A 20,269-nucleotide genomic window follows, 5' to 3' on the forward strand; every position below is an offset into this window, starting at 1 on the left:
GCTCCGCCTCCCGGGTTCACGCCATTCTCCTGCCTCAGCCTCCGGAGTAGCTGGGACTACAGGCGCCCGCCACCTCGCCTGGCTAGTTTTTTGTATTTTTAGTAGAGACGGGGTTTCACCGTGTTAGCCAGGATGGTCTCGATCTCCTGATTAATCTTAATCACTTGGCTGAGGAAGTGTTTGTCAGGTTTCTCCAACATAAAGTTACTCATTTCACCCCTCTTTCCGTACTGTGCTCTTTGGAAGGAAGTCACTATGCACAGCTGATACTTCAGGAGTGGAAAGCTTTATGTTCCATCTCCTTAAGAATGGAATAGCTAGATAAATTATTTGGAATTCTTCACATGGGAGATTTCTGTCTTCTCCTCCATTTATTTATTTGTTCCATTATTTACTTACACCATCACAGCCTCATGGGTATTTTACACTTTGGATTATAATTCAATACTACATAATTTATTTTGTTGCTCAAATTTTTCCCAAGTTTGGCCATTGTGAGCGCTTTCAGTTGACCTCTCTATGTCCCTTTAACATATTCACATCATTTTGTGTGTGCATGTGTGTGTTTGAGCACTTCCTTATTTTCTGGCACTATACGATGCTCCAGGTTTATCTTATGTACATCCTGCAGTAGTCCAAGAAGCAGTCATATCGCCAAAGAGTGCTGGTTCCTTCTATGGGAGATAGTATGAGAAATCAAGACCTGAATGCAAGATATGCTCACTGCTACTGGAGTCTCATTGCTTCTAGGCATTCTCATCTGAGAGAGCAAGAAAATATGTATATGTATGGTAACTGACATAGATATTATATACACATACCTACAAATGTTTCTATATATAACCATCTGCATCTGTATTAAACTATCATGAGTTCATACTGATAATTCCAACTCTTTTTCATTGCCACATGAATCATTCTAGCCAGCCTCCTTTGCTTGCTTATCTGTAACCATTAATTGCAACAGTGAAAAGCCTGGCTCCCACAGTCTGCTGTCCATTTACTTAATTGTTCAATTCCAGGATACATGTATAGTGGTTTCAGAGTTGTTAACCCTTATGCCCATGGGAAAGAACTTTATCAACTAGAGTACAATGTCTGTATACAGTTGCTTTTGCATTTAGTCTTACAATCTTTACTCATTTTCAAAGTTATGTAGGTCAAGACCTTTTCCCCCTTTCCTCTTTAGTGATACTGTATCATACATTTGTAATACAATTAGACTTTTTTGTCACATTCTGCATTTCATGTTGACATCCCTTGGCCCTGGCCTCCTAAATGATATTTTTAATTTGCCTACTATTAGAGTTCATTCTTTGTACTGTAAAGTTCTGTGGGTTTTGACAAAGGCATAGTGTCATGTATTCATTATTAGAGTATCACACAGAATAGTTCTATTGCCCTAAGAAACTCCCTGTGCTTCACTTACTCAGCTCTCCAACTGTACCACCATCCCCAACACACACACACTTTCCCTGAATCCCTGGCAATCATTGATCTGTCTACTGTCTCTATGTTTTTACCTTTCCTAGAATGTTATATAAATGAAACCACACAGTATGGAGTCTTTTTCAGACTTATATAAATGAAATCATACAGTATGGAGTCTTCATTCACTTAGCAATAGGCAGTTGAGATATATTCATGTTTCTATAGACTAAGTAGTTTATTCCTTTTCATTGCTGAATATTATTCCATTGTATAGATATACCATAGTTTGTTGAGCTATTTCTTTATTGAAGGACAACTTGATTTCTTCCAGTTGTTTATGATTATACATAAAATTGCTATAAATATCTATATACTGGTTTTTGTATGGATATGTTATCAAATCATTTGGGTAAATACCTGGGAGCACAGTTGCTGGATCATATTTTAAGACTATGTTTAGCTTTTTAAGAAACTGCCAAACTGCTTTCTGAGGTAGGTATCTTAGTCCATTTGTGTTGCCATAAAGAAATATCTGAGGCTGGGTAGTTAATAAAGAAAAAAGGTTTATTTGGCTTGCAATTCTGCTGGCTGGAAGATCAGACATCTAGTGAAAGCCTCAGGCTGCTTTCACTCATGGTAATAGATGAAGAGTAGCCAGTGTGTGAAAGATCTAATGCAAGAGAGAAAGGAATATAAAGAGGCAGGAGGCACCAGGCTCTTTTTAACAAGCAGCTCTTGTGGGAACTAATAGAGTGAGACACAGTTATTACTGTAAAGATGACACCAAGCCATTCATAAAGGACTTTCCCCAATTACCCAAACACCTCCCATTAGGCACCAGCTCCAACATTGGGGATCAAATTTTAACACACGATTTAGATGGAACAACCATCCGAACTATGGCAGTGGCTACACAATTTTGCATTCCTATAACAATGAATATGAGAGTTCCTATTGCTCTGAGTACTTGCTAACAACTGACATTATCAGTTTTTAGATTTTAGCCATTCTAATAGGCATATAGTAGTATCTTCTTGTTGTTTCAATTTGCATTTTCCTAGTGACAAATGTTGCTGGGCACCTTTCATATGCTTTTTTGACATCTGTGTATCTTCTCTGGTGAGATGTCTGTTCAGGTCTTCTGCCCATTTTTTTTAACTAAGTTTTTTGTTTCCTTATGTTGAGTTTTAAGAATTATTTTTACATACTAGGGACAAGTTTCTAATCAGATATGTGTTTGCAAATAATTTCTTCCAGTCAGTGGCTTATATTTCATTCTCTTAACAATGTCTTTCACAGAGCAGAAGTTTTTAATTTTAACAAAGTTCAACTTATATACAACCATTTCTTATAGAGCATGCTTTTGGTGATGTATCTAAAAACTCATGTTGCTTTTCTCCTGTATTATTCTAGAAGTTTTATAATTTTGCATTTTACATTTAAGTCTATGATCCACTTTGAGTCAATCTTTGTGAAAGGTGTAAGGTCTGTGTGTAGGTGTTGTTTGTTTACGTTGTTTTTGCACTTGAGCATTTATTTTTCCAGCACCAGCGCCATTTTTGAAGACGATTTCTTTCTCCATTGTATTGCCTTTGTGCCTTTGTCAAAATATCAGTTGACTAAATTTGTCTTAATATAATTTTAACCTGTTTGTGAAATCAATCATACTCAATACTATTTTAATGATACAAATGTAAAAGGCATACATGAATTCTACCAAATTTCAACATTCACTGAATGATGTATATCTTTAATGATCCATTATGAATTTATGATGACCAGACTCTTGCCTGCTTCTTCAACCTCATCTCTTCATGCCCATTCCAGCCTAATTCCAGCCTCCTGGCAGTCTTTCTATGTATTTAGTCTCTTCTAAGTCACACTGAAGTTTCACTGGACATAGGGCCTAAACACTTTCTTGTGGGAGACTTTCAATTTGGTTTGTCTTTATGAGCTGAAGGACCCCTAAAGCTCACAATCTTTCCTTTTGTCTTAGGAAAATAGGTAAAATTCCTTCATTTTAGCTGTTAAGAAAGTTATACCAGGATCAAAAGTTTCTTTCTTCCAGATGCATTATTCATATTGCAACAAAGGAAAATAACACATTTACAAAATTCCTATGAGAAGTCTCCTAAATGTGAAATGATGCTGCCTTACTGTTTAATGTTTCTATTTGGAAAACAGAAAGGGATATGATCCTTAGAGCCTCAGATGAGGAGAGGAAATGTCATACAGGATCCATTACTTCCCCTCAAGATGCAGGTTGGTTCAGATCTTACTCATCCCACCTTTAAAATAGTCACCAGAGCCTGCCTGGGCCCAGGTGAGCAACTTCAGCCTAAAGTCCAGGACTCAGCAGGCATTTGGGTAACCCATCATGGCAGAGAATTAAAAGCAGTCTGAGTAATATCTAATTTTTGTCTTACATGGTTCCCTGTGGAACCATGTAGTAGAGGAAACATACAGATCTTTTGACTGGTCTCTGTCTCCTGGCAGCTTTGAACTTCCATCTCATTACGTTTAAAGAAGCAAGGTTCAGTTTAGCCCAGACAAATGGCCTGATTTGGGCCAATTCTAAGACATCTTCTCCTGGATAGCTTTTTCCCAGGCTGATTCCTTCCCATCATCCAGATGATCTGAAATATTACCTCCTCACCTGACCACCTTATTTCTAAAACTACCCCTTCATCTAGTCACTGTGTTTCACTCGTCCATAAGTCTTATCAATTTCAGAATTATTGTGTTAATTTGTTTTCTGACCTTCAGACTCCTTCTCCACCTCCTGCTGGCTTTAGAATGTAAGTTTCATGAGGTCAGGAACCTTGATTGTTTGGGTTATACCTGGGAACTAGAATGTAGGTCATTTTTTTAAGATATTGAATAACAGAACAAATGAATAAATGAATGAACAACGATAGATGATAAACCATACATTTTTTTCTAAGGAACCTAGAATAATTGGGCATTTAGATGTATTAATGAGAAGAATGTATCAAAGAGAATACAAAGATCCTTTCCAGAAGGCATTTATAAGGCAATGATGATGATCACTTTCCTCTCTTACAGTGAAAACATTGAAATCACTACCTACCTCATACATTTGAGTATTTCATTAATATGTCTCAGAAAGCATACATTTTTTTCTTTTTTAGATGGAGTTTTGCTCTTTTTGTCCAAGTTGGAGTGCAATGGCACGATCTCAGCTCACCACAACCTCTGCCTCCCAGGTTCAAGCGATTCTCCTGATTCAGCCTCCCAAGTAGCTGGGATTACAGGCGTGCACCACCATGCCCCTGCTAATTTTGTATTTTTTTAGTAGAGACAGGGTTTCTCCATGTTAGTAAGGCTGGTCTCGAACTCCCAACCTCAGGTGATCCACCCACCTTGGCCTCCCAAAGTGCTGGGATTACAGGCATGAGCCACCGTGCCCAGCCAGAAGGCATACGTTCTAAGCAGGACAAAGATCCAGTAAATAAGGGTCAAAATGGTGCCTCAACTGTGTTGGGATAAAGGCAACATGCAGTTCTAAAGTACATACAAAATATTCAACAACTCTTATGCATCTAATAAAAGATATCATCTAAGAACCGGGTAAGTAACAGGAATAGGTTCATAGTCATGTGATGGTTGAGTTGGTGGAAACATTCGAAAGTCAATATTTTAAACCCCATAGTTTAAACAGTAGGGAATGTGTCCAAAAGGGAATATGGCTTGCCCACGTTATATACACATTTATAGGTGGCTCTGGGAACTGTTGAGCACTAGGGAATAGCTGGAACTTTAACAGCAATTTATTTACATTGTATCAAAATAACTAGCAAATTCAGTAGTACCAAAAAAAAAAAAAAAAAAAAATTAACATCCTTTTTAGTTTGCCATGATGTAGACCCAACAGTCACTTGTTTTGGTAGAGCTCTTTATCAAGCTGAATGTTCCAAACACTCACAATTTTCCATCATAGTAAACAAGTCAGGGAATGCACAATAGTGATAGCTGGACCATCTCATCACTTATATCTAATAAGTTGAGTGATTGCAATCAAACCATTAAGATATACATATTACTTTTTGAATAAATTCTTATTTCTTGGACTTATTAAAAGAGAGAATGTCATTTTACACTACACTATTTCTGAGATTATTATATGTCTTTGACTTATTTAGAAGGACATTGTCATGATGAAGCTATTCATTCTCTTTTAGAGACATCTTTTTATTGGTGATAGAATTCAGGACCTAGTATCCCCAGATTTAGGCAATTGTGCCCAGGAAAAGTGTCAGTCATAACATAATTAATAGCCTGCAAAACATGTGAGATCTTGTAAGTTGTTTTGGGAATCTGTCACTTCTATAGTGAAAATAAACCCAGACATAATGAAGTGATCTTGATGAATCAGAAACACTTCTCTCTCCATTTCATGTCTATTCCATTTTTACAACAGCTTTTGGTTTGATTTAATACATTATTATAGGAGAGAGGGCCCATTAAACAGCTATAGAACATGAGAAATGTGTTCCTTTTAGGTTTTTATACTTTTTAAATGATATTCAGATGATTTTAATTACTACAAAAGCATTGAGATGTTAATATACTTTAGATGAAAGGGAGGGATACTATTTCACCCATCCTTTTCTGCAGTGAATTTCAACTCTGAGAAAATTATTTCTTTTGATCACTCTGATAGCATATAATAAAAGAACAATAAAACATGTGGCTCAATTACCACTGCTTCTCATCAAGCATGAATTAATGAATATAAAATTATTATTAATTGTTTTTCCTGGCTCCCTCTTCATTGGACAACAATTACACATTGCTGTATTTTGATAAGCATTTTGTGTTTAACACTTTGTGAACCAGGCTTTAAGAGGAACAGAGGCATGAAATTATTACAGAGGAGAATAATTCTTTGAATGTATTAACATTTGGAAAATACATGATAATATTTTAATCTCCCTAGTTTATAGCAGTTTTCCACAACTTCCTTAAAACTTCTCTAGAATTCTGCCCCCATTTCCATGTTCCATACATCTTTTTTCTAGAAACAGTTGGTATATGCACATAAAATGGTTTAAAAGTTCAGTTTCCCAATGTTAATAATACTAGTTCCTCACATGATTATTACATGTTCAATTTCTTCAGAAAAGTTTCTTAAAAATAAAATCTATAGCTTGAGTAGTTAAAAATAAGTTAAACAGCGCAACAGAGAATATAATAGATTGTGATCACTATCATTGACAAAATTAATGTTAGTGAATTATATTTACAAACACTTCACATAAAGATTCTATGTAACTGATAGTTCATTTTATTTTTATAAGCCTTTTGTAAATAGGTGCTATGTAATATGAGTATATATAACATGTTAAAGAACATATCTTTTTAGTCCGTAACCATTACTTCTAATAGATTATATGTATACCCAGATTTTGAAATGCATACAAAGAAAATTTAACAAATAATTACATGTAAACTATACATGTCATATGATTCCTGTTACCCATCAATCTGTTTCTGTTTTTAAAACACAGTTTTCAAACACAATGTCTGTGATTAAACAATGACACTAAAGCTAAATTGTTTATATGTCCTACCTAGTTCAATAGGCTTAATAAACACATATGCATACATGTTTCCAAGAGCAAACTAAAACCTGCTTTAGAATCAGAGAATTTGGGAAGCAAAAGGAACCTTAGAAATCATGTTATCCAATGCCCCTTATGTTACAAATAATAGCACAGAGATCTGGAAAGTTTAGTGATTTTTGAGGTCTATAAACTTTTTATGTTAACATCCTTCTGCCCAACTGTGTAAGAAAAGTGTTGTTAGTATTTCTTTTGCAGATGAAGGAAACATATTTTGCTTTCTTGACAGTTCTTCAGGATGTCAATGTCTATGAATCTGAATTCTTAGAGAATAAAAGGTGAGGAAATGAGAAACTTGGTTTAAATGGAAACCACTCACAGCCAACATATGGAGCAGGGATGGACCTGGCTGGAGTGTAATGCTCACTGCCTATCAGAAGCATCATTCCTTTGACATTGGTATCTGGAACCATTTGAACTTTTTATTGCTAACTCTAACCAGAGACCAGATGACTCTTTTTATGTGTGTGACCTTATTGAAGACAATTAGATTACTTATGCAATAACAATTATTAATTTTGTACAAGAGTTGATCTTCAATGTGAAAGCTTTTCTAGATTACAAATTATTAAGATAAAACTTGTAACTTTTAATTCCTTAATGAGTGCTTTTCATCTTGATTTTCTTGTGCCAGAGTTATAGAATCCACTTTGCTGAAAATCAAAAGAAAAAAGATATGCAAATTCAGTACAAAAACAAGCTCATCACTAAAAATTTACAGACAATTATTCACCCAAAGGGTAGTGGTAGATTAAGGATTCCACTTTTCCTTCCACTTCTGAAATAATCACTATGGCTTTTGGTCATACTGTGTATATGATGTACCAGATGCCTGGTGTGCATATTTATGAGATGTCTGAGAGTCATCTCCTGACAACTTATAGGTACTATAAAACATGCAATGCCTATGGAGTACATATAGGGGGGAAGACACAAAAACTTCTGAGTCTTTTGGTAATCACACCCGCTAAGCCACATCATGAACTCTGGGAGAATAAAAATTTTAGAGCTACCACCATGCATATCAAGACCCATGATATAACATTAGATCATCTTAAGATTACTAATTCAGGAAGAAAAGTGAATATGAGAACTCTCTGGGGGAAGCAGAATATGAAAGGCAAAGTATGAATATAATTAGGTATGTTCTTGTAATTGATTCTGCAGCCTGATGGAATGTGGGTTTCTGATATTTTTTCAGAGCATTTTCTAGATGCAGTCTCCCAGTAGCTCATTAATATCACACATTTGTCATTAAATTCCATACTTTGGATCCCACGTAGGGGTCTCAAGTGTTCCTCTTTCATTCATCATACCAATAAGACAGCAGGAAAAAGTGCCTTTCACATAGTACTGTTGACCATCTTCTCAATATCATTTTGGTTATTTTATCTACTTACTACTGAATCTAAAAGTAAAATGTGGACAGTAGCTTTTAAAAACCAGTCAAGTTTCACAGGACTTAATTTTGCTAATTTACGGTACAATGTGCACATCTGTTAAATTAGCTTTTAAACCTTTCATATGTAGCTTATAAAAAATGTTAGTTAAAAACACAGGTCCTCAATATCCTTTTCTCGCATTGCATATGCTAATTAAGAGTGCAAATTATAGTAACATTGATCTTAGATGGATAAAAAACTTAAATGCTATATTTTTGTAGAATTACACAGAATTAACTAAATTTTCAATTTAAAAGTAATATTCAAAAGCATTTAAGGCAATAACCAAATTTAGTTAAAAATTATACAATATTCAAGTGCAAGCATAAAATGTCATTTACGAATATGGACTTCAATTTAAACAATTATGTGAGTAGAGAATATCTTTTTATGTTTGGAAAAAATGGAAAATTTTCTAAAATGAACGACCTTTTGGTTTAGTTGTATCTGTATCTAATCTGATACCAGAAGACAATATAAAAGTTGATTGACTTCACACCATTAAACAAAATACTACCATAGTATAAATATCTGCAGCTGAATTATTAACTAAATATAATTAATAAAATGTTTTGCTTTATTTAAAATACATCATTTTAAATGATACCAAATGCTCATTAAGGTTAACAAAAGTGTTAAATGCTTACAGAGTATAACACTTACCCATAATTTTAGAGTAGCAAGGTTCACAGTGTATTGTCTGTCTATAAATCCAAATACTATCACCCGCTTGTAGATTTTCCAAAGGCCGCTTGCATATTTCACACTAAAGAAAAAATATATATATAAACTTTCCATTATAAATGAAGTCTAAATTATTAGAGGAACAGACATCATCTCTCCACCATCGAGGCACCTTTAAGGGATGTCTACCACTGAAGTTTTCTGTTTCACTCACAGTGGAGTAGATATAAATGTCCAAAAATTGTTTATGCCAAGGACAAGATGACCATTCAGTATCTCAAACAAACACACAAAGGAACATTTATTGTTTGCTAACTTAAAGGAGAGCTAGTTACGCTGTCCAGGCACAACCTAATGGAGAGAAATAAACTGCTGATCTGACTGAGTTTGGGAAAAAGTTTATTTTGAGTTGTGCCGGTTAGAGGTAGGAAAGGGCTGACCTCTGCTTCAGACCTATCCACTGCTGATTGGCTGACTTCAAAGCATGAGGCTGTCACTGATGGGTTGGCTTTCAGAAGCCAATTCATTGAAGTAAACTGTCATTGATTAATTGGGTTTGTCTAAACCAGTTCATGTGGCTCTCTATTGTTATAGCTATAGAACAATCAGTGTTTTTCTAAGAGAGTGAAGATGTTTGTTTTTATTCTCAGTAATGTTTTATTGAAATTACACTGAAAATAGAAATAAATGATCTAAAATGTAATAAATGAAAATATTTCTATTTACTAAAAGCAATGATCAGGAGAATATTCTTGCTTTAAATTTTTCTGCATAGTAATTTTAAATAAAAAGCTATAAACTAAGTTTTGTTTAATTGAACATATTTCATAACTAAAAAAACTTTGTTCTCATAACTATACAACCTGCAGATTATATCTTTATATAGAATTCTGTACATTATGCCCTAAAATTGAAATGTTTTGCTCAAAATGAGTTACTACATTTCTGATTGCTATGTGTCACTGTTTGAAAGTAATAGAAATAGAAGCAATCAATTGACAAAGTATTGCATTGTTTGACTGGATTTGATCATTTGTATCAACTGTAGAATGTTGCACTAGAAAGAAACCATATATTTGACCCATTGTTTCTCCAACTGACTGTACATTAGATTAATCAAAGAGCTTTTTAAAAATACCAGTGCCCAATAATTGCCTCTAAGATTCATGATTTAACTGGGGCTGGTCCCAATCATTCTATTTTTTTCCTCATCTCCCCAGATGATTATAATATGCAGCCAGGATTGAGATCCACTGGTCTAGTCAACACCTTATTTTACAGTTATGGAAACTGAAGCCAAGGTAATTTAGGTGGTTGTCCAAAGTCACACTGACACAGTTACAGGCAGAGGCAAAACTAGAACTCAGGTCTTCAGATTCCCATTTAGTGCTTATGCAGTTACACCAAAAACAATGATGTCGATCCACCCAATGTTATGGTAAGAATGCAAAGAAGCATCCTATGAAAGCACAAACTATGAAGTTTTAGCCTACTAATGAAAACTTTATTATTATTTATTGAGCCACAATTAATTACAATTAATTATGCTCTCAAACGCAGACTGACATTCACCTATTGTTAAACCCATCGGTCCTAATTTCATAAGGTAAGAAACTGCTAACTTTCTTCTCAACAATTTATTTTCTTGTTTTGATTTCATCACATATTTTCTGTAATGCATAATTTAGTAAAGTGTTGCAAAAACTTTTATAAAAAGAGCAAGTGGTTTTTTTCCCCCACAGATTTAAATCTCTAGGGTAAGAGTGAATAAATGTGTCAGTAATCAACTGTAAGTCTAAAGCCAAGATAGTAATTACAAACCTTTGAGGTTTAGGCTGCAGAACTCAGAAATATTTAAGTAGTGTACTATTAATGTGACTGATAGTGCTTCTGAAAGCTTTTCCTTCATCTCATTTATTACATTAAATTAATATTTTTATTCCAGTCATTACGCAATTTTTTAGTTAGTTAAGTGAAATAAACACATCCTTACCTTAAAGCAAGTAGAATGGCAGCAAATTTGTAATTCATCTAAAATCATTTTAGTTTCTACACCCAAGGGTTTTCGGCAATAAGTGCACATATCTCTTTCAATGACAGACCTATAGAGATGTAAGCAATTAAAAATAAATTTGCCATAATATAAAAGACAGCTATATTCCCTATAAACTCACATGGAAACAGTATGTTAATTTTGATGATACTTTAGAAAATTTCACAAAAATCAAGGAAAGTTTGGAGTTTACTTATTCTAGTAATAGAATTGACTCTTCTAGTTATCTCAAAATGATATCAAATAACTAACATGAGAGAAAATCTAAAATTATTAATTCATCGGAAATCAAGAGTACATCTGGGTGGGACAAAGATGCTCAGTTTCCTAATTAGGAAATATCTCAACTACTCCTCAGAAGTAGTTGAGGGCTTTTATTTATTAATTTACATATATCATGTTATAGATTACATGGAAAAAATATGCTGCAGATTAATTTTTAACTCTCAAAATATTCAACAGACCCAAAATAGAAATCCATTCAAGAGCATGTAGATAAACTCGCAAAATGATGAGTCTGTAGTGCCTGGGACTGTAGGGGCCAGAGTCACCAAAATACTCCTCTTGGTGCCACTGTAAGACTCAGGATATAAGGATCCCTATCGTGACAAAATGTATACCCTCCAGCAAGATATAACCCCACCACAAATTTGATGGGGAAGAAAAGAGAGTTTTGTTTATTAAATAACAAATATTAAATATTTGTTAAAATAATGTTCAAGATAAATGATCTACAGATATGATCAGCAGAATCCAAAATACCTTAAGTCACACCAGAACCTTAAGAAAGGATCCTTTTCCTTTTGTAAGGTCTTAGGACAGTCTTAAATAGCACCCTGCAGAGTGTACCAGTTTCAGGGTATTAGCATGCAGGCCTGACATTTCCAGAGTAGGATATGTAATGGGGTAGTGAAATTAAGCAGTCAATATTTAAATAGTGCTTTATAGGATATGTGAAGTGCACTTTTCTCTGCACTTTACTTACATAAACTCACTTTCTCTTCACAACATTCCTGAGAAGCCAATATTATTATTTTTATCATCATTTTATTAAAAAAGAAACTGAGGCACAAAAGGATAAGTAACTTGCCACTATCATGAAACCAGTGAGTGGAAGAGTGAAGATGTGAATGGAGGCAGCGTGGTCCTAACACAATGAATCCAAAGATCTGTTGCGCTCATTGTGTTGAAATGAGTTAGTCATACCCAGGAACCGCTAATCTATTACCAAGCCCAAAAGTAGGAGCAAAGAGGAGAGAGAACGGAAGGGAAAAGAAAGTGGGAGGAGAAAGGCATTATAGCAGATAAACTTTATCTAGCTTTACACTTTTAATCATTCTAGTAACATCTTTCTAAGTCTCGTGTATATAAATGAATATTTTCTGCTTTTATTTGTTCTGTACCCACTTGCTTATAGCTACCTGGCAAATAGTTTCCTATGGATTATCCATAAACACACACACATATGTATGCATACACTTAAATTTCCCATTTAAGACTGTAAGCACTGTAAGAGTAGAAAATAGGTGCTCTATGTCCTTCCTGCATTCCGCAGGCACTGATCTAGGCGCTGCAAATACAAAGAGTGGTGAGACAGTCTCCTCTGACAAGATGCTCTTTCCACTGGGGAAACCAGATGCATGATATAATGATCACAGTGGAATACAGGTACGTGGACAGAGTGAGGAGAGCAGAGCCAAGAGAACCACTAACCCCTGGGGTGAAGTCAGGAAAGCCTTGTCAGAAAAAAGTGCTATATGCATTGTTTGAAGAGGAAAGAGCTCTCAAGGTGGGCTTGGTGGGGTAGGGATGAGGGGATGGTAGAGGAATTCCAAGCAGAGTGAACAGAACATACAAAGGTGCAACTCTGGGAGGGTGTTTGGTGGGATTCAGCATCAGCGAATATTCTGCAGGAGCAGGTTCTGAAGGACCACGGAGAATGTGCAAAAGAAGTTGGACTTTATCCTGTTACATGGGAAACCACTTTAAACAGGATTGACCTGCTTAAATAAGAACTGTAAGAACATCGCCAATTTCACACACTATCAACAGCAAAAGGTTGTGGAACTGACTGGTCTCATGGAGAAGCGACTTCTGCACTGATGACTAAGAAAAATTTCAAAGCCACTTTAGGAATAGGGTTTAAAGTCTTTCTATTAACAGCAGTACTTTTATGGAGAATGTTTTCCTCCCTTAAGTTAATAATAGAAATACAAGTTCAGGAAATGCATTGATGTTGGTATTATCTTTATTAAGATCATACAGTTAGTCAAAGATCTTTTCGAAGCATTATGAAAACCTAACTCTGTTTTTTTTTTTAATTGGTTATCCAGGTATTTGTAGTTCTAATGCTGGTGTCAATGAATTTACTACTTAAAGAGGTGTGACTTATAGGCAAGACACTCAGCAAAGCATTGCTAATGGGCAAAATGTTGGAAAAGTGACAAGAAAGGGATATAATTTTGATGTCTGGTTCACCCATGTTTCCTTAGAAAATGGAACATAGGTTCGTGTTTTCAAAAAAAAAGAAGTACTAAGTACACATTAGGTACCAAGCGCTGTGTTAGAAGCTGAGACTACATAAGAAAATAAAGTATGTCTCTCCCCTCAGTGAGTCATATCTCCAGCCCCTGCTATAAAGAAACACCATCAGTGGAACATCAGACATTTGCATGATGGCTTGTTTCCAGGGCTTGAGTTGAAATCCTAATTATTTATTTTCATTTACTTCACTGGAAATCTGCAAGCCATAATCTCGTAAGTGTCACCTAGGTGTCCTACTGAACGTTAAATGGTAAAAGAGGATCACTAACAGCAAAAACCTGAAATGGGGCCAGTTCACCAGCACTCAATCAATACTCATCATAACTCCACTCCTGGGAACTGAGCTTGGGCCCAGAGTGGGTCACAGCAGCATATGTGCACGGCTGTTTGTAAGCCAAGCAGGTTGCAGAAAAGCACAAGAAGCGGGTGTTGAGCGCGCAGTCTATGGATGCAATGAAGCCTAAACGCTAATAATGTGGCAGCCCTGGGGCCTCCTGGGGATCACCAGGGGCTGGCCTGAGAGGCAGCTGTAAGGCACAGAAAGGTCTTTTGATAATATGCATCAAAATCAGACAGCAGCAACAGCCAGGAAGCCAAGAAACAAATTCCTGGATGCAGAAGTTGTTGTTATTGAGATGCACTTCTGTCCATGCACATACATGACAAGAAACATCAGCAGAACCATCTCCAAGGACAAAGGACAGCATGAAAAATATATATATATACACATACATATATTATATACATACATATATATATATAAAAATGTGTGTGCATGCATGTGTGTGTGCGTACTTTTTATGTATAGAAATAAAGACATACTCACCTATCAGAAGTTGAATAAACAGTTTGTATGTATTTTCCGGAGATATTCTCCTGATATCCATCCTTGGGTGATTTACTAGGAACAAACATATATAGACATGTGAGAATCAGGCAATTTTCCTTATGTAGATGAGAAAACACATTCACACCATCTCATGAAGCCTCGTAATATTTTATCTTTGTGTGTGTTACAAGCCAGGATGATGTACTGACACCTTTTTTAATCTGTAGAAATATTGATACACAAGTCACCCCCAAATTGACATATATATCAAAATAAATAGAGAGTAGGATAAGGAATACAGGAACAAGTGTGAGCAGGAAAAGAAGTCCTCATCTTTCATGAAATTTATACTTGCACCTCATCTGTTTACTAAAGAAAGCTACACAGAATGTAACGTAGATAAAGAAAATACTCAAAGCACACATTCACAGGGAGAAACCGAGATTCTTGAACTTTTAGAAAAAGCACCCAAAATTTTTATTCTTACTTGAATATATCCAAAAAAGAATAATTTAGAATGAAAGCAAAAGAAGTATGATTTTTAAAAGTGTTCTCTTTTCTATTATGTAGATTGTCCCAGCTTTTAAACAGCACTCTTTCCTGGAGACGAATAAAATCTGTAATGTCCTAACCAGCTGGTTCCCTTAATTGCTTCCCAAGCACTTATGCTATCTGGGCATAGACTAAGAATAGAAGCAATATGTTTCTTTATTTCATACAATGAGTGATAACCACATGGCTCTCACTTGGGATTTTTAAATGAGAAACCTATCTCTCTCTCCAGATTTGGTGGAGGAGACTGCCGTCAGAACTAAAATCTACTTTATGAAAACCATAATCCCACAATGCTACATAAGAATTTGCACATATTTATGCACGATGCATGTCATGATTCCCATTTTATTGATGAGGAAACTGAGACTGGAAGAGTAACATCACTGAGGCTACATGGTTAGGAAACGACAAAGAAGGATTCAACCTCAAATGGGACTCTAGGGACTCCGTACTGTATCACACTGCCTGTCAATGTAGATGTTAGGGAACTTAAGGATGTCTGAGGTACATCACCATCCTTGCTAGGCTAAGGTGCAGGAGGCAACCAATCATTCCAGAGGCTTCTGGCCAACAGACTATTAGCCTGATACGACACAATATTAATATTATCTTTATATAATGATGGTGCTCAAACTCAGATGCACATCAGGAACATCTGAAGTTTGTTAAAACACAGGTTGCTGGGCTCGAGGTGTAGAGTTTCTGATTTAGCAGGCAGGAGTGAGGCCAGAGAATTTTTATTTCTAGAAAGTTCCCAGGTCATGCTCACGGTGGTGGCCCAGAGACTATGCTTTGAGAATTACTGTTCTGTATGTGAACATGATACACATATGTACAGGGTATACACAGTATGTACTTTAAAAAAAAAAAACCAGTCATCATAATAAAATAAGTATGTTTTAGTCTTGGTACTTCCAGGAATCAAGTTAATATTATTTTATCCAACTATCCTATTAATCAAAAAAATCTAGAGCATGATGTTTAGCAGAATATTCCTAATTCTTAAATAAATTATTCATTATTCAAAAATCAATATTGTGGTTGTTTGGCATTAGTTCCCATAAGAAATTTCTTTAAAAATCAAAATGTATTGATGTGACATTCCGTAAGGATAAAAATGTGAGAGATTATGTAAATATAGAAAAAAAGCCTATGCTATTGTTCACCAATATTTCACGCCTTGTCTTTACTATAATACTATTTGATAGTACTCATCTTTTTATCAATTTATTTCAGATTTAGTAACTACTTGCTATTTTAAAATTTTCTCTGAAGTGTTTTCAATTTTAGTTTAATTGAAAGCAGAAATCACTGACTTGAACACACCAGAGAGTGAGAATTGGATTAAGGAAAAAATCAATCTTGATGTTGCATTTTGCAAGGTAAATTATGCATGGGTTTGAGAAACCTTTTTTGGAAGATCGCTCACCTCCTGACATGTATTGAATTTCCTGGATCCCCATCACGACTGCCTTCCACACAGAAGCCTCCCTGAATACTCTTCTCTTAGACCTCTTTGAAACGGGCTTGTCTTAACATATGGGTCATGTATAGCAGCATTTGTGTGCCCCACCATTATTGTACTCCATAATTGGGACAATTCCTGTTTTATATTCCTTGAAAACCAAATGAATTGTTGAGCCCTGACCTTGGTCTACATTTTCCTCAATATCCATCACTCCAAGCAGCAGATTTCAATTGAAACATCAATATCCTACAACTTGGGCCAGGATGCACTACTCAAATTTATACCCCTTATTTTAGATTGGTGGTAAACAACAGTAGATAGAATCATTTTATTCAAGTGGAACTCCAAATTAGTATAGGAATAGTTGTGCATTTTACAAAGCTTATTTTAACTATATAGTTATATACATTTATGTGAGAACTTTCAAATGGCAACCCTATTATGTATACATGTGTTATATTAAAATATTATTGAGTTCATCTAATGACTATAATTATTTATAGCCCAAGTACATAATATCAGAAACATTATAGAGAATTATATATGGAGAGCTCAATATACTCATAAATGGTCTTCTATTTGAAAGAAGCACACCCTAAAACAATAGCATCTCTTATTAAACATAGATCCTTTCAAAATTATAAAATGAAGCAAAATATTTGAAATAAATTTTGAATACCTATTCTCCACATATGTCCTTGTGTACACAACAGTATCCTTTGATCCTGCCTGTTTGGCTCCAGTGTTAGAGCTGCAAAACAAATCATTTTACTTCATGTTTAAAGTTTATTTGCAAGGATAACATAAACAAGGCTGTTTTCTAATTCAAAGCAAAATGTAATGCATATATGTTCCTTCTGAGCTATAATTGTTGAAACATGAATGTTAAGAGTAGTATTAACACAGCACTGCAAAAATTTTTTATCTCCTATTTTGTTTTTAACTTCCACTGTCTTGGTTTACTTCCTAAGTATTGTTACAAAACTTGATCACTCAGTAATTCTTTTATAGAACATGAGGATTATTTTTGAGTATTTGTGTAATATGTTATAGTATCTCTTTCTTTGATGTCTCATTCATATTTCCAAACCATAACTTTCTTCATGAACCTCAAACCAAAAGTAGACCTTAATTAGCTATCATGACAATATCTGATTTAACCAAGCCTTTAGATCTACCTAAAAGAATGTCCCACTAATGTCACAATCATGCTTTTTTAAATTGCAGACTTTTTAAGGGAAAATCACGTTTGATACTTTCCTACCAGATGTCACACAATGACACATCCATGAACTCAATACTTTTGTGTAAAGCTGTTTATACAGGTAACCCCACATAAAATTAGAAATTTCTGCCTTTCAAAGAAAGGGTCAAGTTGGATGTGGGGTATCTTTATAAAACAAAAGGAGAATAGTCCTGTTGTTTATTCTGCAGTTGGCCGCAGTACCTGAGATTCTTCCTGGTTTCATAAGAATGGGAAGCAATTCTTGTGGACTGGTTGTGTAGAGGATTGGTGAACTCGCTGACTTGGGCATCTAGCCTGATAAAGCAAACACAAGTATTTGGCACTTCAAATCAAGGTCACTAGAAGTTTTTTGTGTTATTAAAATTCTTCTCAATTAACATTATTTTACAATGTGAATCTTTTTGAGTTTGCCTGGCTTCTGCACAGATAACACAAATAGAATGCATGTACTATTTTACTCCCTCTACGGAAACCTCTGCCTTACCTTTAAGAATAATCTATAGGTATGTGCCACATTAGCTAACATTGCTCTTTTTTTTTTTTTTTTTTGAGACGGAGTCTTGCTCTGTGGCCCAGGCTGGAGTGCAGTGGCCTGATCTTGGCTCACTGCAAGCTCCGCCCCCTGGGTTCACGCCATTCTCCTGCCTCAGCCTCCCGTGTAGCTGGGACTATAGGCGCCCGCCACCACGCCTGGCTAATTTTTTTTTTTGTATTTTTAATAGAGACGGAGTTTCACCGCGTTAGCCAGGATGGTCTCCATCTCCTGACCTCGTGATCCGCCCATCTCGGCCTCCCAAAGTGCTGGGATTACAGGTGTGAGCCACCGCGCCCGGCCTAACGTTGCTCTTTTTATCAAGGACAGAAATCATCTGAAATTGGTTCCTGTAACATTTTCACATCAGCAATGCCATTATAGAAAGCTTCCCATTTTTAATATATCTAAGAATTTATCAAAAATGATCCAGAGGTTGCTTTGAGAAATTCCAGTCTTCATTTTGTTTTTAATGGAAGGCAATATCTTGAAGATGGCAGAAGAACTCTGACCTAGATTTCTGCTAATCTAAAAATGTCATGATACTTAACTAAATGTAGGCATATGTGCTTTTTCCTATGGAAGAGAGGAGATTCTTCATGCAAAAATAGAGAAAATTTTAGCTCCTTTTCCTCCTCCATGTTAGTAAACTCTGACATAGAAGAGACATGAAAACCTAAATGAGAGTTTAGGTCTTAATCAAGCCTTATCATTCTCAAACAGGCTGATTTCCAGATACCTCTTAAAGAAGACGAAAGCATTTGTTTACATATTATCTCTGGCATACAGAAAACCATCTGGTTTTAAGGCAGATGTTTCACAAAACATCCACGTGAGCTAAAATTTTACTAAGTGATGAGAAGGTGGAATTAATATTATTAGGTTTTCTAACATGATTACTAGAATATGTCATCCCAAGAATCACAAACCTAGCTAAGAATCGTTTGAAAATGTTCAGATCATATAATATACAATGCAAAACCCAACTTTAACAAGTAGAGAGCTTAAAGGACAAAGATTATCTATGAGTTTGAAATGCATTTGTATTGTCCTCAGAAATAGAATATTAATTTTAGATCTTTCCTGCTTTCTCTTGTAGGCATTTAGTGCTATAAATTTCCCTCTACACACTGCTTTAAATGTGTCCCAGAGATTCTGGTATGTTGTGTCTTTGTTCTCATTGGTTTCAAAGAACATCTTTATTTCTGCCTTCATTTCGTTATTTATCCAGTAGTCATTCAGAAGCAGGTTGTTCAGTTTCCATGTAGTTGAGTGGTTTTGAGTCAGTTTCTTAATTCTGAGTTCTAGTTTGATTGCACTGTGGTCTCAGAGACAGTTTGTTATAATTTCTGTTATTTTACATATGCTGAGGAGTGCTTTACTTCCATCTATGTGGTCAATTTTGGAATAAGTGCGATGTGCTGCTGAGAAGAATGTATATTCTGTTGATTTGGGTTGGAAAGTTCTGTAGATGTCTATTAGGTCCACTTGGTGCGGAGCTGAGTTCAATTCCTGGATATCCTTGTTAACTTTCTGTCTCGTTGATGTGTCTAATGTTGACAGTGGGGTGTTAAAGTCTCCCATCATTATTGTGTGGAAGTCTAAGTCTCTTTGTAGGTCTCTAAGGACTTGCTTTATGAATCTGGGTGCTTCTGTATTGGGTGCATATATATTTAGGATAGTTAGCTCTTCTTGTTGAATTGATCCCTCTATCATTATGTAATGGCCTTCTTTGTCTCTTTCGAACTTTGTTAGTTTAAAGTCTGTTTTACACTGTTGGTGGGACTGTAAACTAGTTCAACCATTGTGGAAAACACTGTGGTGATTGCTCAAGGATCTA

At 35.4% G+C, this 20,269-nt stretch overlaps 1 protein-coding gene across 13 annotated transcripts in view; it reads right to left on the bottom strand.

Moving 5' to 3' along the window:
* Window positions 1–6,716: 6,716 nt before the first annotated feature.
* SCEL (sciellin) overlaps window positions 6,717–20,269 on the bottom strand; it is a 113,340-nt gene continuing 99,787 nt past the window's right edge. For 11 of the 13 annotated variants that reach the window (XM_033177492.1, XM_033177489.1, XM_033177487.1 and 8 more), the window contains 6 exons: window positions 18,099–18,191; window positions 17,331–17,402; window positions 14,626–14,700; window positions 11,196–11,304; window positions 9,182–9,284; window positions 6,717–7,729 (listed from right to left, as the gene is read on the bottom strand). In XM_033177492.1, coding sequence (XP_033033383.1) covers window positions 7,713–7,729; window positions 9,182–9,284; window positions 11,196–11,304; window positions 14,626–14,700; window positions 17,331–17,402; window positions 18,099–18,191 — 469 coding nt within the window. In that variant the 3' untranslated portion in view covers window positions 6,717–7,712. The remainder of the gene's footprint in view (window positions 7,730–9,181; window positions 9,285–11,195; window positions 11,305–14,625; window positions 14,701–17,330; window positions 17,403–18,098; window positions 18,192–20,269) is intronic. The other 2 variants (XM_033177494.1, XM_033177493.1) reach the window with 1 other exon arrangement.

This window comes from Trachypithecus francoisi, unplaced genomic scaffold, assembly GCF_009764315.1.
Source record: "Trachypithecus francoisi isolate TF-2019V2 unplaced genomic scaffold, Tfra_2.0 Lachesis_group18, whole genome shotgun sequence".
Lineage (NCBI taxonomy): Eukaryota > Metazoa > Chordata > Mammalia > Primates > Cercopithecidae > Trachypithecus > Trachypithecus francoisi.